Source organism: Carassius carassius, chromosome 15 (assembly GCF_963082965.1).
Source record: "Carassius carassius chromosome 15, fCarCar2.1, whole genome shotgun sequence".
NCBI lineage: Eukaryota > Metazoa > Chordata > Actinopteri > Cypriniformes > Cyprinidae > Carassius > Carassius carassius.
The window spans coordinates 12,860,579-12,887,058 of record NC_081769.1 but is presented as its reverse complement, the minus strand read 5'-3'; the positions used below and the strand labels follow the sequence as shown (position 1 = coordinate 12,887,058).

Genomic DNA, 26,480 nt, shown 5'->3' with positions numbered 1-26,480 from the left:
TCTGCCTCATATTAGTCATCAATCGACTGTATGAAATGGCACATAGGTTTGAGACGGGGCAAGTGCGTTAAATTCGTTAATAATTTTAATGCGTTATTTTTCTCCATAATTAATCTAATTAACACATTAAATTACCAGCCCTAATATATACATACATCATACGTACAAATATATATATATATATATATATATATATATACACATATATATATATATATATATATATATATATTTTGTAAAGTACATAAAAGTGAGCACATTTTTTGTAATCATATTTAAGTTAGGCTATATCTCCATACTATATGTGGATATTATTAATTGTGTGCCTGATTGTTTCTCAGAGACAGGAAAGGAACAAAAAGTCAGGGAAATAAAAGAAAAAAAAAGGCAATGGAAAGTGATACCCATTGACCAAGTAGCACAGAGATAAGACTATACTTTAGTTACTGAAATGAAATTCCCTCAAGGGTGTCTTATTAGGATCTTGCAACCCAATAGGTCTCTTTAGGGTCTTATTCAACTGAAAGAGTATTGCTTTAATTGGAAACTGGTGTATTGGGTTATCTGAAGTTGAACTTTTGGCTATTTCACTCTTACGACATTCTTTCGCTGAGATCAGTTTGTTCAGTGTAAACTGAAAGTTAACGCATGATGTGTATCTTGTTAACCATTAACCCTTTTTATGCAATATGTCTTCAGGCAAAACTTTACATAGAACGTGGATTATTTAATTCAGTTTAAAACAATTTCAGTTGTTTTTGATGTCATTGTTTAGTCTAAATGCATGAAAGGTTGTTGAAGTTTAATATAATGAATTATGCAAGATTAGTTTGCTCAGAGTTGTAATTCATATAACAGTATTTGTAATGTTTAAAAAAATATATTTTTCATCTTTTTTCAAACAATGCTTACACAAACAGTACACGTAGGACTTCTTATACATTGTAACAAACAGAAACGCATATAATCCATATATTAAGAAATTATAGGCCCTGTGTCATAACCTCCTGCCTTCTTGCTATGCACCTCTGTTCTGTCTTATCGCCGTCACTCTCTTCATACAACCCTCTTTCTAAACACATTTATCCCCATTTATTCTCACACTTCCCTTATCTGACACTCCTTTTCTGCTCACTGTATCATCTAAACACACTTTCCCTCTGTTTTGAACTCCTCCGTGTTCACTTTCTGTTCTGTTCTGTTCTGTTCTGTCTGCTTCTGTTCTTTGATGAGCTCCCACTTGCACCTGTGTACTTGAACCTCACATCTCTTGTGTATATCATAAGTTTAACTTTCCCATTCTGAGTCAACATCTCATACCTGTGTTCACCTGTGCACATGCTAGTGCTTATTAGCATCTTTATATTTTCATTCACAAACCCTTACACTTTTAAAATCAAAGTTTCTTTCAAGCCTCTTATCCAAAAAAATGTTTTGTTCTTAAATTGGTTAAATGCTCTTTGGAGATTTATTGCAGCTTCTAAACAATATAGGTAAATACCTCCTGGGTTCTTTAAAGGAATGTTCCAGGTTCAGTACAAGTCTATGGATTAAGACAGTAGTTTCTATTCTTTCTTCAGTGAAGGAAACCCATATAAATGCCTTTACAATGGAAAGATATATGACAAGACTTTGGAATTACATTAATAAACATTGTTTCAAAATTATATGTTAACATGATATTAATTTGGCAGAATCACCTAGTTATATCCAGTTTTTAACTCCAGCATTTTTAAGATAAACATGACATAATTTCAAGTCAAGTCAAGTCAAGTCTGCTTTATTGTCAATTCTTCCACATATACAGTACATACATACAGAGAATCGAAATTGCGTTACTGTAAGGACTGGGTGAAGGAGTGGCGGGAAGCAAGTGCGAGATTAATGTAATTTAATGAAGAAAATGATACAAGACAATACTGATACACAAATGACGCTGGGAGGAATGCACAGTCCAAGATGGTGGCGATGAGTGACGAATCCGGAAGGCGGAGGTGAGTTGGCAGCAGGAGAGGGTGACAAGGAACTGCGGGGAAGCGAGCCGAAGGTAAGTGGTGTTGCTTGGTGGTGGGTTGCGTAGAGTGGAAGGGGTTCCGGGGAGACACGGACATCCAACGCAGAAACACACAAGATAGCAAAACATAGGTCACAAACATGAAACAACGCTCTCACAAACACAAAATGCTAGACAAGCCTATATATAGGGATGAGTAATGAGTGACAGCTGTTGCTGATGACAATTAACGGAGACGCCCACAAACTAATCATTGCTGACGCGTAACAAACAGACTTCACCCACAAAGTCCAAACCCCTTAGATCACGGTTTACCAACCGTGACAGTTACTCTCAGACCCCCGGTGCATACAGATAAAATTAACAGTAGAGCCTAAAAATCTAGATCAAATATAAAATGTAGATACAACTATACAATAAGGTATTGTAAAAAATACATACAACCCGAATTCCGGAGAAGTTGGGACGTTTTTTAAATTTTAATAAAATGAAAACTTAAAGACTTTCAAATCACATGAGCCAATATTTTATTCACAATAGAACATAGATAACATAGCAAATGTTTAAACTGAGAAAGTTTACAATTTTATGCACAAAATGAGCTCATTTCAATTTTGATTTCTGCTACAGGTCTCAAAATAGTTGGGACGGGGCATGTTTACCATGGTGTAGCATCTCCTTTTCTTTTCAAAACAGTTTGAAGACGTCTGGGCATTGAGGCTATGAGTTGCTGGAGTTTTGCTGTTGGAATTTGGTCCCATTCTTGCCTTATATAGATTTCCAGCTGCTGAAGAGTTCGTGGTCGTCTTTGACGTATTTTTCGTTTAATGATGCGCCAAATGTTCTCTATAGGTGAAAGATCTGGACTGCAGGCAGGCCAGGTTAGCACCCGGACTCTTCTACGACGAAGCCATGCTGTTGTTATAGCTGCAGTATGTGGTTTTGCATTGTCCTGCTGAAATAAACAAGGCCTTCCCTGAAATAGACGTTGTTTGGAGGGAAGCATATGTTGCTCTAAAACCTTAATATACCTTTCAGCATTCACAGAGCCTTCCAAAACATGCAAGCTGCCCATACCGTATGCACTTATGCACCCCCATACCATCAGAGATGCTGGCTTTTGAACTGAACGCTGATAACATGCTGGAAGGTCTCCCTCCTCTTTAGCCCGGAGGACACGGCGTCTGTGATTTCCAACAAGAATGTCAAATTTGTACTCGTCTGACCATAAAACACTATTCCACTTTGAAATAGTCCATTTTAAATGAGCCTTGGCCCACAGGACACGACGGCGCTTCTGGACCATGTTCACATATGGCTTCCTTTTTGCATGATAGAGCTTTAGTTGGCATCTGCTGATGGCACGGCGGATTGTGTTTACCGACAGTGGTTTCTGAAAGTATTCCTGGGCCCATTTAGTAATGTCATTGACACAATCATGCCGATGAGTGATGCAGTGTCGTCTGAGAGCCCGAAGACCACGGGCATCCAATAAAGGTCTCCGGCCTTGTCCCTTACGCACAGAGATTTCTCCAGTTTCTCTGAATCTTTTGATGATGTTATGCACTGTAGATGATGAGATTTGCAAAGCCTTTGCAATTTGACGTTGAGGAACATTGTTTTTAAAGTTTTCCACAATTTTTTTACGCAGTCTTTCACAGATTGGAGAGCCTCTGCCCATCTTTACTTCTGAGAGACTCTGCTTCTCTAAGACAAAGCTTTTATAGCTAATCATGTTACAGACCTGATATCAATTAACTTAATTAATCAATAGATGTTCTTCCAGCTGAATCTTTTCAAAACTGCTTGCTTTTTTAGCCATTTGTTGCCCCCGTGCCAACTTTTTTGAGACCTGTAGCAGGCATTAAATTTTAAATGAGCTAATTAAGTGGATAAAAGTGTAAAATTTCTCAGTTTAAACATTTGCTACGTTATCTATGTTCTATTGTGAATAAAATATTGGCTCATGTGATTTGAAATTCCTTTAGTTTTGATTTTATTAAAATTTAAAAAACGTCCCAACTTTTCCGGAATTCGGGTTGTATAATAAAATTAAAAATCAAGTTAAATAAAGCAGCGCAAGGCACATGGCAGATAGAGTGCAAATCAGTGAAGTGAACAAACAGTGCAGATAAAAGATTTTTAGTGCAAAAAGAAGCTTATTCAGTCAAATTGACAAAGGGCTCAAGAGTAGTTATTTTATTTAACTGAATGATGAGGAAGGATGACGCCAGTTCCATGGTGAATGAGGTAGTGAGCAGACAATGATGCACAAAGTGACTGGTGCATGTCATCGTATATTAGTGTGGGGGGGTGGGGTGGAAGGTCCTGGGTATGTGGGATCTGGGGGGGGGGGGGTTTCATAGTTCAGTGGTACCTGGGGCAGAAAAGGGACGGGGGGGGGGGGGGGGGGGGGATTGCAAGTTCGGAGGCGAGTTCAGCTTCCTGACAGCCTGGTGGATGAAGCTGTTCTTCAGTCTGCTGGTCCTGGCCTGGAGACTTCGCAGTCTCCTCCCTGATGGCAGCAGACTGAAGAAGCTGTTGATGGGTGTGTGGGATCACCTGTGATGCAGAGGGCTTTGCGTGTGTTAATTTGTTGCTAATGAGACCCTCCACAGTCGTGTCATCTGCAAACTTAATGAAAAGGTTGGAGTTGTGTGACGGTGTGCGTCATGGGTCAGCAGAGTGAAGAGGAGGGGGCTCAGGACACATCCTTGGGGGGCCCCAGTGTTCAGTGTGATGGTGCTGAATGTGTTGCTGCCGACCCGTACTGCCTGAGGTCTTCCACTCAGAAAGTCCAACCGCCAGTTGCACAGCGAAGTGTTGAGCCCCAGCTTGACCAGTTAGTGAATTAGTTGTTGAGGGATGATTGTGTTGAATGCTGAACTGAAGTCTATGAACAGCATTCTAACGTATGAGTCCTTTCTGTCCAGATGTGTGAGTGCTGAGTGGACGGCAGTGGCAATGGCATCATCAGTCGACCTGTTGGACCAATATGCAAACTGGAAGGGGTCCAGGGAATGGGGGAGGGCAGACCTGATGTGGTGCATGACTATGCCGTTCAAAGCACTTCATGAGGATGGGAGTAAGTGCAACAGGACGGTAGTCATTGAAGCAGGATGTTGATGGCTTCTTCGGAACTGGAATGATGGTGGTAGTTTTGAAATATGTGGGAACAACAGCCTGACTAAGTGAGATGTTGAAAATGTCTGTGAAGACATTAGTGAGTTCTGCTGCACAGTCTTTAAGTACACGCCCAGGGATGTTGTCAGGACCCGGAGGTTTGCGTGCATTGATCCTGCTGAAGGATCTCCTCACACTGTCTGGGGTCAGCGTCATCACCTGGTCGCCGGGAGGAGGTGAAGTCTTCAGTGCAGTGGTGCTGTTTTGTTGCTCAATGCGTGCAAAGAAGGTGTCCAGCTCGTTCAGCAGAGAGATGTTGTTGTCACAGGTCCGTGGTGGGGGATTGTAGTCCGTAATGGTCTGTATTCCCTGCCACAGGCTCCTAGTGTCTCTGCTGTCACTGAATTGATGGGCTATCCTCCTGGAGTGCTGTCTCTTAGCGTCTCTGATGCCACGGGACAGGTTGGCCCTGGCTGTTCTCAGGCCCACCTCATCTCCAGCTCTGAAGGCGGCATTCCGTGTCTTCAGGAGTGTGTAGACCTCCCCTGTCATCCATGGCTTCTGATTGGCCCGGACAGATTGCATGTGGCAGCCTCCTTAAACATGTCCCAGTCAGTTGTGTTGAAGCAGTCTTGAAGAACCTCTGATGATCCTTCTGGCCATGCTTGAATTTGTTTTTGAACTGGTTTGGCGACGTTAATGAGTGGTCTGTATGCAGGCATTAGCATGACAGTGATGTGGTCTGAGGCACCGAGGTGGGGGAGGGCTTTGTAAGGTCCTCTCTGTGTGGTGTAAACAAAGTCCAAAATGTTATTACCTCGTGTTGGAAAGTTAATGTGTGGGTGTATTTTTTGAAACAAACTCTTTAAGTCAGCATGGTTGAAATCCCCAGCTATGATGAGAAAAGCATCAGGGTGTGCTGTCTGCTGCTCACTGATGTGCTGGTACAGTTCATGTAGTGCGTCGTTCCTGTTGCTGTTGATGTTGTTCGGGGGAATGTAAACTGAGATGACCAGTATGGCAGTATATTCCCTCGGCATATAGAACGGCCGGCACTTAATAATCATAAACTCCACCGGGGGGGGGGGGGGGGCAGATCACAACAGTATCGCCGCACCATGCGTCATTGATGTAAACACAAAGCCCGCGATGAGAGCTCTGTCCGCTCGATAGCACGTCAGCTGGTCGAGCTGAATAGCGCAGTCTGGAACGCTGTTGCTGTGCCATGTTTCCGTGAACACAAAAACACAACAGTGTTTCCCACAATGTGCTCTAAACTATGCCAAAGGATTATGCCAAATCCAGCCAAAGGATTTATATCTGCAATGCATAACCTGGGGTTTATTCATCTAGAACAGAAGCCTCACTGTTAAATTCTAAACAACTTTACCTCCAAATAACCATTTGTTTGAAAATTATTGTTGAATTTAATATCTTTGGTAATTTACCGCATATCACTGGCATTCCTTTAAAGGTCGCATTTATTTTTCTCCTGTTAATGGATGATATGTAGAACAAATATGGTAGTCTGACGAAGCTACAAAGTAGCATCTATAACAATCCCCTAAATAAGGGATAGTTCTTATGAAAAGGAACATTCTGTCATCATTTACTCAGCACAATGTCATTCCAAACCTGCATGGCTTTTTGTTTTTGTGGAACATCAAAGAAGATATTTTGAGAAATGTCTCAGTGGGGATTTTTGCATACAGTAGAAATCCATGGGAACCAAAACTGTATGTTTTCCAGCATTCTTCAAAATATCTTCTGTTATGCTCCACAGAAAATGTAAAGTCACACGTTTAGAATGTCATGAGGGTGAGTAAATGATAATAGAATTTTCATTTCTTCATGGAGCTTATAAATATTCTATGGCATGAGGTTGTAAAATTCTTGCTTCTATTCAAAACCTTAACAATGTGTACCCTGCTGGTAAATGTACATCACCAGATGTATTTTGCATGTCTTTCATTTCATTTCATTTTCATATCTATCTTTTTTTACACAGTATAGTCATCAAATAATCACTCAATTGGTCCCTGGACATTTTCTTAATGTTTTAATAACAGTGAGTCTGATGAAATAAGAAAGGAGTCTGCCTTCATGAGCAGAATTTGGCTGTGTATGTAAACATTATCACTAAGGGTTTAACCACCTGGAGTCCATTAGTTTTTGGAGTCACATCCACAATTTTCCACTCCTGAATGCAGAAATCTGGTTCAGACTCTTAATGTTTACCACTTAGATATATCTGTGTTATTACGTCAGTGATTTCTTTCACTATTTATTTAGCTTTTTCTCTCTGATTCTCTCATTCTAATTTACCCTCATATCACCTTGCCAGAAATACTTTTAATACTTCTGTGTGTGTTAAGAATGGACGTAATCTGGATTAAAGGGAAGATTAGTGTTTAGTGGGTGTCTTTGGATTCCTGATCTATTTCCAGAAGCTGATTGGCTAATTTGAGATCCAAAAGCTTATACCTCCACAACCCCACTACAAAGATTACTTGCTTTCACACACACACACACACACACACACACACACACACACACACACACACACACACACACACACACACAACCCTCTCTCACACACATTGCAACACCTTTTCACAGTTTCTTCCCAAGATGATATGTGAATACGGTGTGTACGAAGGCAGAGTGTGACATTTGACAAAACACGGGGGAGATTTTATACAGGTGGGAGTGAGACTTCAAGAAAGAGAAAGAACAGAACAGAGAAAGATATGGGTGCGAGACAAAAGGAAACCACAGAGTATTGAAACACTCAATGACAATATAGCATGTTTTACCTTTTAGCGGTTTATGAATCTACATAGATGAGGCTAATCTTGAGACTCATGATAACGTCAATGGTTTTCAGCTGAAAACTGAAATAACTTTGATGCTCTGTGTTGTATCTTTACAAGCTATTTATGTAGATTCATCTTCATTCACAGCTAGATGAGTTCAAAGCACCTTTTAGAAGTTAGTCTTTCAGGATGGGTCAGTTTTTCATTTTTATAGGATGTTGTTGACTTGTTGATTTCCCTTGTTTAGCCACAGGGGTCCTCAGACACTTCTTGTTATGGAAAAACAGAGGACAACTGCCACCTTGCAGTTCATGTTTCCTGCAGCTCTTGACTAGTTACCCACTGAAACTAAGCAGGGTTAAGCCTGGTTAGTACCTGGGTAGTTGACCTTTTGTTTCGCTGCCCAGAGAGCTGGCAGTTTTCAGGGCTGCTCAAGAATACAGTATGCTTAAAGTAGCTCCTTGTAGAACTTCGCTGAATGCACAACGGCTCCTCACTGTACTTATTTTTAAAAATATTTTCTTGTCTTTTTCAGTCTGTTAAGTCATCAGACTTAGGACGACCTCATGTTTCAGCATTGCTATATTATTTATTACACTTAAGTAAGATGCACTGTAAACAAAATGAATGATGTTCTGTGGTGACAAACAACGATGATCAAGGTACTTGCTAGTGCCTTAATTTGGTTCATACTATACCGATTCATGTCATAAGAAGCTTGGACACATCATAGATACAGGTTACAGAAGAAGCGACTTTAGAGAAGTCAACAAGGTCTCTGCGGTCTATGTGGGCACTAATAGTAATGGGGACACTCTGCCTTTTCTAGGGCATTTACGGTGCCATTGCATCATCCAGGTGGTTGAGTAGGTTCCCACAGCCTGTGCTAGAATTCAAAGGTACAGCACGTACATCCAAAAACTTTAAAACTGGGTGCTGGGCAGACAAGTAGTTGCAAAGGTAAACAATGAGTCCGCACACCAGAAAATGCTCCTTAGCAATTTTAATGGTTGCTCACCACGTGTAACGTTTCGGGCACAAGCCCTTCATCAGACAGGAAGGGCTTGTGCCCGAAACGTTACAAGTGGTGAGCAACCATTAAAATTGCTAAGGAGCATTTTCTGGTGTGCGGACTCATTGTTTACGTTTCCCACAGCCTGTGCCTCATGTGAAAGTTTAAGAAAACATCCGTACAAGTGCATGGACATACACATTCGTTTTGTCTGAGTGATTGACCATTTCCCGCAATTTACTCTTTGAGAAAGCCTTGAGAGGTGGACACTGGAATTTCTTTAATTATTCTAAAGTTTGATGGGAATCTTTTGCCAGGGCTAGTGTTGTTGAAAGTACCAAGTTGATACTGAAACTAAAAAAATGTAACAGTAGCTGCTGCTTTCAAACACTTGCATTGAGCACTGCAGCCAATCACAGACATTAATATCAAGAGCATGAATACAGTGGCCAATCAGATGTGTTTAAGTTAGTAAGAATCCACTTCATACCTATCAAAGCGGATGTTTTTGTTCTGCTCGAGTTCAATGACTAGTATTGCATGCGTGCAAATCCTGTGTGACACACTGATCATCGTAGCAATGAATGGGACAAAAATTCTGTCAAAATAGATCTGTGCATTAGGGTTGTGCCGATAGACAATAGAGTCCTGTATCGATGATAGTCAGAGATATTGACATAAGCAGATTTCTCTGTCGATAATCAATACGATATTAGGCTCATTCTCCTATTAATGTATTAGATTATAATAATAATAATAATAATAACTATTATTATTTTTATTTTTATTAGGTGGCCTATTATAATTCAGCTATCAAACTGCCCAGCTATTTCACTTCAGCACGCGCAATAGAGGATTAGAGCCTGTATTCAGTGAAGTTGTAACGCTTTGACTCGGATAATTTGTTATGAAATGAAAGAGATAAAAAACGAGGAGTTGGTGTCCCACATCTTTCTTGGCGTTACAAATAAAGTAAAGACAAAATAATAACAAGGCGGCAGAGCGAACTTATCATCCATAGTGGTTCTCACGTAGTCCTTCTCTTAAAGTCTGATCATTTAACTTATAACGCACACTATGTGGTGATGACGTAGAAGGACTTTGTGAGAACCACTACGCATGATAAGTTCGCTCTGCCCCCTTGTTATTATTTTCATGCACTCTGCACTATAATGTGATGCATGCAAAATACATAGTTTTGACATCACTTATTTAGTTTAATGCCACAGTTATGTTAGAATGCATCTCATTCTTGTTTCTGTGGCAGTGCGTCGAGCTCGTCATGAGGCATGCGGTCCAGTGCGCTGTATGACCGATGCATCAGTTCAATTCAACTTTACTCCAAATATATGAACTTAACTGTTTTGAATCCTTTATATTTAACATGTTCGTTTATGTCCAATATTAGTGTTAAACTGTTGGACTTTGAAATCAATCTACTATTGATTTTCACCGTTGACTGATTTTGCAGAACATTTAGACTGATAACTTCCGTGCGCAGATGTGGCAAATCTGTTACAGGTCGCGCGATATGAAAGTTGCGTCCGACTACACATGAAATAGCTCTTTTAAATACAGTATTTTTATATTTAACCTTATTTAAATCAGTCTGTATGTTTTAAAGTATATTTTTTCGATTATTGATTCCATAGGCTCTCTCTTGCTCACCTGCGCGGTTTAAAACACTAAATAGTTATGCTATGACAAGAACAGAGTCTTTCTCTTGCTCCACCCATGCACGATAATATCGTGTATCGTCGATCTCAAGGGCTGACGATATGACGATTTGAAAAATGACCATATCCCCCAACACTACTGTGCAATAAAACTTGGAGTATAATTACAGATTTTAAGAGCAGTGTTTACTTGAGAAAATAGTTGAAGTTTTGTTGGTTTAATATATTACTATACTTAACAAATATAATTAATCTTTTTTTTTTTTTTTTTTGGTTTGATGTTTAAAAAGGTTTTGGTACCAGTTTGGTACCAAAATCCATGTATTCTTCGTTCATTCATTTTTTTATAAAAAAATAAAAAAAGGCTTCTTTCACATGAAAAACTTTTAACTGCAAAGAGATCAAATGTAATTACAAAATCATGTGACTTGGAGAGGAAAAAAAATACTGTTGAACTGGACAAATATGGACAAATTTAGTATGGTCCCCTTTTGTAGACCTATTAAATGTGTAGGAATGCAAATGACTTATTATAGATATTGTAGCTGTGACCTGACAAGTAGGGATGGGTATCGTTAAGGTTTTAACTGTATTACTACTCTTACCGATACTGCTTATCGATTTCTTGAAGTGTCTTGGAGACATTGGCCCAGTTCTTCTGGATTGAGTCTGTCTCAGTTTGTTCTGCGTCTTCATGTTATTCCACACAGACTAAATGATGGTGAGATCAGATCTCTGTGTGGAGCACTGGTATGGAATTACATTTGTTTCAATAATAATGAACGAAACTTTATAAAACTGAACGTAACATTTTCAGAAACTATCAAAAATATGCCATTACAAAAGAAGAAAAACACAATGAAAATGAAAAAAGTGAACTCAGTCGCACAAATTTAACATGCGCTTCAATTATGCTTTATTCTTTGTTAATGTTTTTCAAAGATTCGTTTTCGCTAATCGTGGATTCTAAATTCATTGCCACAGATTTTGCTTATGTTTCGCAGTTTTTCGTTTGGTGTTTTGACACAAACCTCTCGTGGGGGCGGGGTTAACAGTGATCTACTCTGATTGGATAGTGAGCTTTTGATGGACAGGTGCTCTCTGACCAGGAAGTACGCCACTCAGTGGCACGCATATTGCAAAGCTCTCGCGGTGATTAAATCTGGTCTCTACCGCAAAAAAATATTTTTCACAGACAAAGTGAAAGACATTTATTTTAAGCTCACACACAGGTTCTACCCTGTAAAGAAGTTTATACAAAGATTTAAATCTGACATTGATCTTACATGCACTTTTTGTTCGAGTTCTGAAGAAACTGTACACTTATTTCGGTCATGTCATACACTCAGAAACTTTGGGATGATATTGGTGTGTTTGTCAAGTGTAAGATTTTGCCAGACTTCTCAGTAAATATGAAAAACATTATTTGGGTATTATGACTCTGACCCCACAAACGAAAATAACAGTTTTGTTATTAATTAAAAAAATTTCCTAAACAAATTTCACATTCACAAATGCAAATTCTCCAACTGTAAACCTGTCTTCTCTGTTTTCCTGAAAGAAATGGAAAACTATTTGAATGCAATCTCAGTATCTACTAATAAGAAAGCTGTAAGGACTGTTAGATTTGCTCTGCCTTTGATCTCCTTGTTTAATTTTGTTTAGATTTTTTTTTTCGTGGTGGATATTATGTGATGTTTATACCTTTGTATGTTTTTGTTCTCTGCACTAATAAAAATAGAAAAAGAAAAAAAAGCTCTTGCGGTGATTTGTATGCAATACGTCATGCCTTGTGTTACTAAATATATAAATAATATTTGACCTTCGATCGTCTCAGTAAAGATGAGCTTTCAGGAGACAGAGACACGGAGCGGCATCATCTTTCTCATCCGCTTGTCCTTCAAGGCAGCTTGAAGTAAGCTTGTGTTACTGAAGTAACATCGATACAAGTTTTTCATGTTACAGTGTGCTACAGTTTTTTGCGGGTTATTATTGTCACTCAGTAACACAAGCTTACTTCAAGCTGCCTTGAAGGACAAGAGCTCATCTTTACAGACTGAGACGATCGAAGGTCAAATATTATATACATATTTAGTAATACAAATCACAATCACGAGAGCTTTCCAATATGTGCGCCACTGAGTGGCGTCTGTACTTCCCAGTCAGAGAGCACCTGTCCATCAAAAGCTCACTATCCAATCAGAGTAGATCACTGTTATGCCCGCCCCCGGGAGAGGTTTGTGTCAAAACACCAAACGAAAAACTGCGAACCGTAAGCAAAATCTGTGGCAATGAATTCAGAATCCACGATTAGCGAAAACGAATCTTTCAAAATCATTAACAAAGAATGAAGCATATTTGAAGAGCATGTTAAATTTGTGCGACTGAGTATATATTTTTTTTATTTTCATTGTTTTTTTCTTCTTTTGAAATGGCATATTTTTGATAGTTTCTGAAAATGTTAAGTTCAGTTTTATAAAGTTTCGTTCATTATTATCGAAACAAATGTAATTCCATACACTGGCTGCTGTTAGACTCCTTGTGCAAAGAAAAATCTCACTGAATTATTACGATCAATGGCAAAAATAATGTTTGGAAATGTAAACTGATATTTACTACTGACACACTACAGCAAAACATAGAAATAACTTAAAATATATTGAAATGATGAATTAAGAGCTGAATTAGCAATGCTTTATTTTCTGAACTGTAAAATAAATATTTAATTAAATGAATATAAAACATCAATTTGTAAATGCCCCAGTGTTTTTAGTACTTTATATACATAAGATACAGTAAAAAATATAATAATTTCCGTATCTGAATCAAAGTATTCCATACATTTGTCAGTTGTGATTTAAAGCTTGCAACATGTCGGGAACATTAACACCTCATATATTATTCTCTCAAGCAATTATAAATGCAGCATTGTGACTGAACCACTTTCATTTCTGGTGCACGAGATGAAAACACATATTTTTATCATTTTCTGAGTCATGAAAAAGTCTGCTTTTGTGAAATATTTCCTTCTTGTGTTTGCTTGGTCTAGATGCAATTAAATCTGCACTTACAATGCGTTTCTGTCACTTATCACACATGCACACTTCAATAAGCCAACAGAAAGCGGGTAAGTGCATTTCCAAAATCGGTGTAAGAGGCAAAAAAATACCTGTTGCGACCGGTTTATGCTTATGTCGTTTAAAGAAAATGGGTTAGCGGGTTTACGTGACCAAGTGCGTTTTCATCTTGATAAGCATAATCGGCTTAAGAATGTGCTTGTAAATGAGGTCATTGACGGCAAAAGCCATGTCACTTTAAGACAGTACATCGGAACTGTGTTTAAGTGAATAATCACCAAGCTCTCAAAGATGTTTGAATATTTAGTTCTCTCTTCTATCATAATCAAACAGGGCTTTCATGTTGCGCGTGCTGAAGCTCCTAGCTTCATATAGACGAATAGCAAATCTGCATCAGACAAATGTTTTAATATTATTGCATATAAAAACAGATAGAATTTACAAATTGAATAATGGGTGTATAGCAATAACAAATGTATGTGCTTTCTTAATATATCCCTTTACCGAGAGAAGAACCAGTAACGTCAGATAACGTAACGATACTTATCGATACTCCGGTCTTTCATAATTTAGCCCTGCCCCAGGGACCGATTAAATACCAAGTTTCTGTACCCATCCCTACTGACAAGTGTTGTTCCATGCAAGCAAGATGATAAGTTTATGTCAGGCACTGATAACAGAGGCCCACATATCAGTTTTCTCTATCTTGCTTTTCAGAGTGTCTAGACTATTACTTTGTTGTTTTATTGACTTAATTTGCAAATTTGTAGGTATGTGTTTGTATGTACATTAGGGATGCACCGCTAGGATTTTTTGGACGATACGATATCGATTTTAACAAACTGGAGTGGTTCCAGTGGCAAAAGTTCCCTCTCCAAAGGTGTTGAATGACTATCGTCCTGTGGCCCTGACATCTCTTGTGATGAAGGGTTTTGAGCGCATTGTAAGGAGGAGTTTACTTTGCATGACTCAGAGCATGATTGACCCATTACAATTTGCATATTTACCAAGTAAGGGGGTTGAGGATGCCACAGCAACACTGCTGGACTTTGTTACTGGACATTTAGAGGGCAAGAAGACACATGCTCGCTTGTGTTTTGTTGATTTTACATCAGCGTTCAACTGTATGCAGCCTCATATTCTTGCTCACAGACTCTTGCAATTTCCTGATATTGACTTTGGTACAATTTGCTGGCCATTTTGGTTAACATCACTCACCCACTACACTCTGAATTTTGCCTCCTACCATCAGGAAGGAGGTATACCTACCGAAAACGTGCCAGATCCAACAGATATTTGAAATCATTTGAACCAGTAGCTGTTGGGTGTCTCAACAAACTATAGGTACATGTGTATTTATGTTTTTATTTACCTATTCCTTATGGTTTTATGTGTTTTTGTGCGAATGTGTACTTGTTGGCTACTTGTTGTGAACCAAATTGCCCCTTGGGGACATTAAAGATATTTCAACTTCAAGTATTGGCCGTTACCGATACCGACATTGGTCAGTTGTTAAAGTAGTGCTTAAAATATAAGCACTACTATATATATAAAAAAATTATTGCTTCACTCCGAGCAGAATGGTATTTGAATGTTTCTGTTCATGTATTCCTCCATGAAACCAGTTTGAGTAATAAACATACCGGTTAATATAGTTTTTTTTTTTTACTTTTTCTTTGCCCATAATAATAATAATAATAATAATAATAATAAAGCAATAATAAAGCAGCCTACAGCATTTAATTAACTCAAAAAGAAAAAAATCATGAAGAGATTCTTGAATGATCTCTATTAGTCATAGCCAATACAGCATCATCTTTTCTAGATTTACCAAAGACCAAATGTATTAAACAAAATAAAAAACTGTCAATGCAATAAAAACATTAAAGAGTTTTTTTAAAAAAAGTGTTTCAGCACGGATAAAAAAAGCTACTCTTATAAGCGTTTTGAGAGGGGAAAAACTGCTTAAATTAATGGGCTGTACATTGCATTTTATTATTACATTCAGAAATAATGGAGGCTAAAATAATGGTAAATAAAAGCTAAATTACAAACACAGTTAGGCTATTCAATAAATCCTCTAAAGTTGTATTTAGGCTAAAGATAAGCGTCAAGCCAAAACAAATTAATTTAAAAACTAAACTTAAACCTACCTCTCTCATTCTGCATGAATCCAAATGTTTCCATATTCGCGAAGTATCTGGATGCTAGCCTATTATTTATTATGTAAACTATAGGATTTGTTGTTCACTTGCATTATCAACATAAAAGATCATACTTCACATATAGGCTATATCAGCTGTGAGGCGCTGGTTACACTGAATGGCACCGACTGTAGGCTTACGACGTACTATTTAAAATGAGCAGTGTAACTTTTTATGTTTGTTTAACTGTATTTTATTTTGATAATTAACTGGCTGCGATGTCAAAAATTTGTATGTGCGTGTGAGGCAACGATCCGATTCCTGCATTGTTTTCCCAACTGTTACTCAGTAATTTATGGTCATACCAACTATAGGTGGACTCTACTTTGTCTTTCTCTGTCTTTGTCATACAGATAGAAGCAAAACATCATTTAAAACTGTAAAGCTTTTGTGAAATAAAGAAAAATGCTTTCTGCCATCCCGTCATGAACTTCGGATCGTGTTTCAGTTATCCGAAACGCAACACTTTTTTTTCTTTCATTTTATTAGTATGTTAATGATTTAAGTGAAACATATTTTGTGTATAGGCCTATATATTCTTTTTAATGTAGCCTATAAAAAGCTGCATATTGCCTGCCATTCATTTTCACATAAGGCCTAATGCTTGGCTGTTCGTGACAGATCCTCAGATAAACTCTAATGCTGGTGCATTGCCATTGCGACTTACCTTTGATGATTTTACAGGTGAAAGCGGGCATTTCACTTGTTGCATGCATCAGCATCACGTTTGCATATGCCGTCTGACAAACTATATTTTGTACAGATTTTATTTTGTTTTGGCAAGTATTTCATTATTTTTCCCAGAGAAAAACGTTGGATTATGCACCAGTCATGCAACTTGTTGTCTCCATGCAGTTAGTTAATAAACCATGGGTATCGGCCATTTTCATGCTACACTCTTAAAAATAAAGTTGCTTCAAAAGGTTCTTCACAGCGATGCCATAGAATAATGGCATAATGGTTCTTTTAAAAATCACCTCTTTTTATAATCTGAAGAACATTCTTTAGCCACAAAAACCATTTTTGAAAGAGAAAGCTTCTTCAGATGTTAAAGGTTTTTTATGGAACCATTTAGACAAAAAGTTCTTCTATGGCATCGTGAAGCAACTTTATTTTCAAGAGTGTATTTCCGATATGCCGGTGACTTTAAATTAATAATAAATTGTCAGATACATACCTGAGGTACATTTTAAAATTCTATTTTAATGAATGCTAAACACGTAGTGATAGTGATTTTTTAATAACTGTGATTGTTTGTTTTCAAAGGACGTTAACTCATGCACACAAAATATTTCTTTCTTTGTCTCTGGTCCTGTAATAGCTACATGGTCAAGCTGTGCCAGTTGGCCAGAATGAAGTAGTTTATTTAGGGTTTATTTAGGGTTATTCAACTGCATTTAGATCTGTTACCATGGTGCCTTATATCACCCTGATCATTCAGGTGCCAATCTGCCATCAAACGATGAACGTCGTTGCTCTCTTATGCCTATAAACATAAACACACTCAAAAATTAATGCATTTTTGTTGTAGAATTTGAGAAAATCCACAGAACTGAGCATTTTACTGACCAAAAAAATATACCGAAAACAGCATTGGTCATTTTTTTTTGCTATTAGGCAAATCGTGAGACGGAGTTGTGAAATAGCTGCTTTGAGAGTCTTTGTTTCCGAGTGCGTCTGCAAGTCGCCAGGCACCTATTTGTGTGTGTTCCGCTACATAAGCAAAAGTGACTTTTTCAAAAAGCCACAAAGCCCTTCAAAGAGGGAGAGAGACAGCCACAGTGAGAGAGAGACAGAGAAAGTATGAGAGAGAGAGGCCAAGTCTTCTTCCCAGTGATGGTTATCTTACCTGCCCTGTGTCTTCAGACAGACACACTGCTAAAAATACCCATCGGAAACGGCCAACACAGCATCAAATCTGAACTTTCTCAAAGTGTGGTCAAACGTCAGACAACGGAGATTGCTGTTTGTGCTTGTGTGTGGGCTGAGATGGGGGTTAAAGGGGGCTTTTCATGTGAATGATGATATGTGTTTGTGCTTTCATGCCTATAAAAGCATGCATGTGATGTGTGTTTGTGTACACGTGTTAGTATATGTACACACATACATTTTACAGTTTTAGTTGTTTCGTATGTGTACAGTAGGTGTGTGAATAACACTCACACTTTCCATGAATAGGGTCCTAACTAAGCCCTAGTACTCTTAGAAATTGAAACCGGTCGACCGGCCATAAATAGGAACCGGCCGGTTTTTGCTTAAAATACGCGATCGGCAATCGGCCGGTTTTTGGTCTTTTTTCGGCCGATTTTTTCGGAAGTGCGCCCGCGTGAACATACTACATTGTAATCGTTCGTTATGTCATTTGTGTAGAAATATTTCGAAATCTGTGCGCAGGACACGGGCAGCCGTTCAGCACTGGAAGTGCAGAGCTTCATGTCTGAGTAGTTATGTGTCGTTCGTGAACGAATCGTTCTTTTTGTACGAATCTTTTAGGTGAACGAATCGTTCTCGTATTTAGCATACAGAACACCACGTTTAATCCCCGATTTATGAATGTGAATATATAATATACAAACTGTCTGACCAAACAATTAAAATGCTAATTAGGCAAGAAAACCTTGTGCTTTGTTCATCTGAACAACTTAATTAGACTTTATATATTGAATGCGATTATGCACACATTTTCACAATACGTTGACTTAAGACATAACACATAATACACTCTTTTTCACCACCTGCTGGCATATTTTGTGTAATACGAAGAAATGGTCACTGAACGAATCAGTGAACGATTCTGAACGAATCATTTTGGTGAACGAACTGAAAATGAACGAATCTCTTGAAATAATCATAATTTCCACCACTATGTCTGAGGCACAGATAGCAGGAAGCGATCAGCCATTGGTGTACTGGCGCACAAATAAGAGTCCCTTTCCTGCGCGCACTAAAGCTGTGCGAGCGTACTGTACCTGTCCGCGCGTGTTGGATGAGAAACGAAATGGACTAAACTGTGACAAAACTGAAATGTTTTTTTTTTTATTTTTTTAAAGGTCCCGTTCTTCGTGATCCCATGTTTTAAACTTTAGTTAATGTGTAATGTTGTTGTTAGAGTATAAATAATATCTGTAAAATTCTAAAGCTCAAAGTTCAATGCCAAGCGAGATATTTTATTTAACAGAATTCGTCTACAAAAAACGGGTCGTTTGGACTACATCCCTCTAGTTCCTGCAGTAATGACGTCACTAAAACAGTTTTTTGACTAACCTCCGCCCACATAAAAAAGGGGGCGTGGCCTTATTGCGCTCCAACGGAGAAGACGAAGAGCTGCGTTTGTGTTTGTCGCCATGTCGTCGAAACGCTGTTATTTTCATCTCTGAGTCCAATCACCTTTGTTTGGGTTTCCCAGGGACGCTGTACTTGGAGATTAATGGTTACAATTTATGTTTAACTCGGTTCCCGAAAACCCTCCTTTGATTATAAGTACATCTCCAGCACGTGCGTTCTTTTACTGTCTATGGTTCAGATCAGGATTGCCAGGTTTTCAAAACAAATCCTGCCCACTTGCTTCTCAAAACTAGTCCAAAACTAGCCCAATCGCATTTACAGGAGGGCCGCGTGCTCTAAGCTGCTGTCGAATCACAACACAGGAACCGCTGGCACAATCAGAAATCGTATTTCTGAAGGAGGGACTTCATAGAACAAGGAAGTCATCAGCCTGTTTTTATGATAGTGAAAACAGCGGTATACAGATAGGTGAATTGTGTGAAAAATACAGTTTTTTTTACACGCGAAACATGAACATATGTTATATTGCACGCGGTAAACACAATCAAAGCTTCAAAAAAAGCACGAAAAACGGGACCTTTAAAGTAGAACTTGCATACACGTTTGAATGTAGGCTACTTACTGTGCAGTTACTGCTGTTAATTTCAGATGGTTACTGTTATTGTTTTCAATAGCCAAAAGCCAGTTTGGCCTATTAAATACCAAATAAACATCTTGTTTATGCACAATTTCCTTCTTTCTTGTTTGTTGCTTAAAGATAAAAAAAAAAATTGGAAATCGGTATCGGAATCGGCCAGTTTACTTGTAAAAAATCGGTATCGGAATCGGCCATGAAAAATCATGATCGTGCATCCCTAGTTTTCTTAAATGTGCTTAAAAAATTTTATTATTAAAGAGATAGTTTCTTTCTTTTGCTGAACACAAAATAAGATATTTTGAAGTTTCTGGTCCCCAATGAAATTCCATAGTAATTTTTCTTCCATATACGGCCATCAACAGTTTGGTTGCCAACCAAATCAAAAATAATTTCCATGGAAGAAACTAACTCAAAGGTTTGGAACAATTTGATGTATAAGTAAATGATGACAGAATTTTTATTTTTGTGTGGTTCATCCCTTTAACTTCAATAGGTTAAACTAAAAATGTTATTAAAAGATTACCTTTTTTATTTATTTTTTTATCCTGTTAACAAATTTGAGACATGTCTAACCTGATTTGTGTGATTTTTAGCAATGAACATTAAATAAACAACAAATTTAAATCTAAATTTAAATTAAATTTAAATGTAATTAAATCTAATAAAATACAATTCTGAAGGAGTAACAGGTTGTTAATTTACTATAAATTAAGCTTTCACTCAGTAGACTCTAGCTATTTTGACCAAAGTATGGTTTGTAGTTATTGATAAACATATAAGAAAAAATATTTACTTGATAATTATGATTTATGGATTAATGTCCAGATTTTGACATTGTGGTGTAATTTTATTTTTTAATAGAGTCTGATATAGTGACAGGCCTAATTCAATATTTCAAGACAGAGACATTTGAAGTGTTTACAACTAGTTACATTTCATTCTACTTCACGATTACTGTATGTTGAATATTGTTTTATTTAATATATTTAGAACATATATAATTACACAAAACATATTTATTGCCTAACTATTGTTTTGTGCCTTTCTTTAGGAAGTCCAGTGCACAAGAAATCTCATCTAAGTAAGTACAACTGAGAATCTCAACCATTCATTCTTTTCACTCATTGTAGCTGTGCAAGTATGTTGTATTTTTCAAGCACAATAGCAGTTTTAGTGCTTTGAAAGGTGGCTCGTTTAACCCCCTCTGCATGTTGTTTTTTGCATATCAGAGAACCCCTCCATTGTGGTTATAGGAAGGGGGGCCTGTATCAGTGTAGCAAAGCGGTGCATTATTACACCTGCAAAACACACACAAACACAATGCACCTGTATCCACATATATTTTTACTTCAGCCACAAAAGCTGTAGGTTTAAATGTGAGCAAAGCTACCATAGACACGCACGCACAGGTGTGCACAGCTATGGGTGTGTGCATCTGAATGAAGATAAGATCTGAGAGTATTTTGGTGAAAAGATGCTGTTTAAAACTCTTCCCGCTTTTGTGTTTGATAACAAGCGTGAATTGTGTAAGTCTTAAGCTCTTTCTTTCCTTCCTTATCTCCTTTAATTTTTGTTTTTGCATTTAAATTTGAACTTGGTGGCAATGTCCAATTGGTCATTTGATCTTTTTAGGTCCTTCTATAGATAGTTTCTCAGTCAAATTAACTTGTGTTAGGAAACCCTCAAAGGAAAAAAAGTGAGTTTGTTTCATATCATATTAGTGTACCACCTTTATTTGAATGTGACTGTAGGTGGATTAGAAAACACGCAGAGCGTGGTTGGAACATGATTCATAATGACAAGCAATAACAACTTTCTGCCGTATGCTGCAGCAATGATATCAAATGATGACCTTAACCAGCTTGTTTACACCAATACCCTCTACCACCAATCAGACCAGCCTCACATCCTTTCTGAACGCTAATAGCCAACAAGTCAATACTTTACCATTTAAATGCTGCTTTCTCCTTTAATCAAGTAGAGAAATGAGGCACAGTATCCCTTTAAAAGACAGTAATATGTAACATTTAGGTACTAATATTATGTACCTTCAGTGTATTAATATGCACCCTTTACGAGTAGAAAAAAATGTTAACACTTTAAGGTGTCCATATTACACATTACATGTACTTAATATTTTAATAACAATAAATGATGCATAATTGCATGCAAGTAACCCTAATCCTAAATATAATATATAGTATAATTACATTATAACAAGGACACCTTAAAATAAATTGTAACCAAAAAAAGTCTAAAAGTGTACATTTCGAAAGGTAACCATCCCAGTAACAGTTTTTGTACCTTTTTCCCTAAAAGCACAATCCGAAGAACAGAAATTATTCAGGATGGTTTGATACTATTTGGAGTTTTTAGTTGGATGCTCTGATGGAAAATGAGAGGGATGGAGTGAGAAATTCAGGATGCAATGAAGAGAAACATACAGAGGTGAGCTGCTCACACTGCTGGAATGGAAAGAGAAAGAGAAAGTAGAGTCCACCTATAGACGGACAGAGAAACAGCACGAAAGTTCTCTAGAAGAGACATCATGCGTGTGCGACGGAGAGAGGTATACCTTACAGTTTGAAAGGGACAGACCTTCTCCCTATTTGTCACTCGTGGATAGAAACACACACAAATGCTCTCTCTCTCTGTCACCTACCGACTGAAAACCACCTAAATCTCTCTGTTATCTCCCACCCTGCGACAGCATCATCTGTTCAGAAGTTTAACTGTGAGACAGAGCTGTCATCCATATTGAGTGATTTTGACGCATAGCTTCACCAGAGAAAGACAGCAGTTCACACATGCTGTGAAGATGATGCGAGGTAGGCGTTTATGTCTTGTGTTTGGCCTAATAGGTGTGTATTTTTACTGATGTTTGTGTGGGTGTGTGACAAATGTTTGTTTACATTACATTGGATGCATCCTTGTGTCTTTGAAACTAATGGGTTTCATTTTGGTTAGAGCAACTTATGAGTTGCGAAACACTTTTGTGTCTATTTTACTCTTCCGTTTTGCTCATCAAACACAAGTTCAGAACATGGTGATTATATATCCATTGCTTTCAGGCTCTCTGTTTGACCTTTTCGGAGTTTCGCTGTGTTGTTTGTAGTTGTACGCGACTCATTCCGCCATATTAATACGTCCGAGACTTCAGAGATGGATGATACACATCATGGATATCTTGAAGGATTGGGTGGGATGATATGCAGGATTTTGGAGGAATTCAGAAAGCAGTGTAGATCTGATGTGCTTTGATTTTGAAATCAGGACTTTTATTTATAATTTCTTTATAAATTCAAAATACCTTTGCATTACCTGATGATGAACCTGATGCACAACAAAACAATCGATTTTTTTAAAGAGAATGTATGTGCCTTTTATAATGTCAAATGTTTTTAAATATGCAGATTGTCTTGATAAGAAGATTGTGCAGGAAAGATTAATTTAGTTTAATTAATTTGTATATATTTGCCATGCAGCTACTTCATTCTAATACTATTTTTCATACTTGGTTTGCATTTGCTTTTACCTTATGTAATTTATGAATAGATTTAACAGTAGACTTGTGTGTGTTTGTGTGAAGTGGTCCAGCGTGGGTGTGTGACTCTAGCTGTTCTCACTTTGAGAGTGAGTTTAGTAAAAGGGATTTTCACACATTCAACATCAAATATGCCATTTCCTTTTCCAATTCACCTTTGAGCCTAAGGCACAACATTAGTTTAGTCTAAAATCTGGTTTGACATGAAAAACTGAATAATCACATTGGAAATTGATGTATCCTTTTTTTATTCAACTTGGTACTTTATTTGAATTTGAACTAAGTCTTTTAAATGATTTGATATAACAGGACTTTTCTATGCAAAGTTGTTCAAGCATACAAAAAACACTACGTTTGTAACACTTGCAGCCTACTCAATAATGTGAATATATCCTAAATTAATTTTGAATTTATCAGTTCAGTGTACAGTGCTTTTCAACAAAAACAAGGCAGATAATTATTTTGACTTATATATATATAGATAGATAGATATAGATATAGATATAAACTCTATATAAATCCTTAAACTCACAATGAATGAACAATAGAGACAGTGACAGGTAATGCAGATAAGTAATCAGTCACAAACCTGGCAAGCCACAGTATTGTTTAATGGTCAGATAAATTGATTATTAGTTTATCTTGCATGCACTTTGTGGCTGTTATGATTAGTACCACAACTAAAGATATGATTACGTGACTACAGATAAAGGGTTTAACGTGCAGATTATCTCAATAATAATACAAACACTGCAAGATAAGGTCTCCCTCTCAGAAACTCTTTGAATTGAACATCCTCAGATTTGAGTCATTGTGTTTGGCCTAAACGGAAATAACACAGAGGGAGAATTAAAGATCTTCTTTATCCTTTTAGCAGTCTATTTTGGTTTACTCTCTCCTGAGACCCACACAGACAAAACTGAGGACCCCGAAAGTATCAGATGACGTTCGTTTGTGAGGCTTGTGGTTGTGGACATTGTTCAGAAATGACTCTCAAATAGACATTTTTGTACAGTCCCCTAAAACTGAATTTTCCGTAGCAGCCCACATCACGTATGTGGTTAAATATCTGCTCATCAAAATTGCTACAATTCAAGCAGGACTTGCTGAACTCAGCTGTGTTGTATCTTATCACTTTGCATTATCTGATGCCAGTTTGCACTTAAGCTCTCGCTGTAGTCCAACACCGCACTGAAAGCTTTTTTAGTGTGATAAAAAAAGTATTTAAGGCACCGTAAAATAATTCCAGATTCCAACCACAACTGAGGCTGTCTTACCTCTTGCATTGATTTTAATTTAAAAATGACATTTTCTATCGTGTATGCACTCGCGTAAATTCATTTGTTTCTCATAATCTTAATAAAATGCTTAAATGCTGGATAGATGTAAACGGTGTCTAGGCACAATAATTTTAGTAACAAAACATAAACTGTTGAAAAAACATCCCAGGATGCACCTCATGAAGTTGGTTGAGAGAATGAGCAGCAAAGTTGAAGATTAAAGATAGTTTTGATTTTATTTAATATTTTAGTCACTGCATAATTCCCATACCTCCATGTTACTTTATATTTGAATAATTTTATAATTTTTTAAAGCATTGAAAATGTCCAGACTACTAACTTTATATTTTTAAGTTATATACTTTATTATACTTTATATACTTTATTTATATTTTATTAAAAGCTAACGTTGAAGCATTTCTTAAAAGAATAAGGTTTGATGGTATGTTATTAAATTAGCCTTATTTAAGAACAGAATTAGAAGCTATCTGAAGTTTATGTGGAAAGTTTACTATGGTTCTAATGCACTAAAGGCCTAAAAGGTCCTGTTTCAATTCCGTAAAAAGAAAGTCAGAAAGAAGCACTGCTTTAGTCAGTCAGACTGAGGCAGAGAGGTAGGTACGAGCAGAGAGACCTTCCGGGATAGAGGTTTTGAACTTCATCCGATGAACGCAACCGGAAAGAAAATTGGTGGATTTTATTGAATACACTTTATGGTTTTATACGCACATTTAGAAAACATGCAGAGTGAGGCATTTTGCATGGTGCACTAGATTCTAACTGAACAGACACATACTTTCTGAATTTACTGCCAATGAATGCTTCACCAGCTGCAAGGCTGTGCTGTTCTGCGCTGTGGTCACCCGTTCAGTCCCTGTGTGTGAGTCTGTGTGTATGTCAGCACACACATATGTGTGTATGTGCACAGGTGTGCGTGCAGAGCTTTTGTTTGAATGCTGTTTTTCCATCACCTACATTTTGGCTTGTTTTTCTCCATTGTTACCAAGTAAAAAAAGTTTAAGAACTGACATTTTGAATTATATATATATATATATATATATATATATATAAAATGTTTTTTTTTATGTTTTATCTGATCTCATTTGATCTGTTTTCATATAAGCTTATGAAACTGAATGTTACAAAAGGAAAGTTGAAACTCGTAAATGTGCTCAGCACACTGATATGTGTATAAATTTGCCGCTTTTTTTGTGTGGGGGTTTTATTCCCTCTTTCACTCTTGTTCTTAAGTGTCTTTAAATCTTCAAAGACTCTGAAATCATGACTTATACATGACTAAAGTCTTAAAAATCAAAGAGGTATTCTTTCCCCCTCAATTCACAAAGCTTTTCCATTCAGACTGATAAAAAAATAACAATAATTCAGTGCCTTCAAGACCTAAGATCATGTGTATTATTAATTGAAACAATGAAAAGAACATTTAAATGTGTGTATATGTTTGTGTGTGTGCGTGCATGTATAAATGTGTATATATGTTTGTGTGTGTGTGTGTGTGTGTGTGTGTCTGAAACCACATGCTAAGCACGAATGTCTTATCAAACTCAACTTATTTTATCTTATCTTCTGGCACCTTCCTGTGACAAAAGATGTTTTTGTGGCTGTGCTGCTTTCTGAATTATTTTTATAGATGTAATCCTTTAATTACTAAGTCATGTTTTATTTGAGAAACACAAATATTTCTTTCAGAAATAGCTTACGTTAATTATCTGTTAATACACATTCAAATTTTAGTTCTTTTTAAGTAGTATTTTAAATGGTTTCACAACCAGTATAATCAAAAAAATGTAACGA

The 26,480-nt window shown here is 37.2% G+C and overlaps 1 protein-coding gene across 3 annotated transcripts in view; it reads left to right on the top strand.

Moving 5' to 3' along the window:
* LOC132158125 (nuclear receptor ROR-alpha B-like) overlaps nucleotides 1–26,480 on the top strand; it is a 45,118-nt gene that overhangs the window by 2,810 nt on the left and 15,828 nt on the right. The window contains exon 2 of one of the 3 annotated variants that reach the window (XM_059567406.1): nucleotides 20,896–20,925. The exons of 1 other annotated variant lie outside the window; for it this stretch is intronic. In XM_059567406.1, coding sequence (XP_059423389.1) covers nucleotides 20,896–20,925 — 30 coding nt within the window. Of the gene's footprint in view, nucleotides 1–20,895; nucleotides 20,926–22,480; nucleotides 22,673–26,480 lie in introns of those variants that run through there. One more of the 3 variants, XM_059567408.1, reaches the window with a different exon arrangement.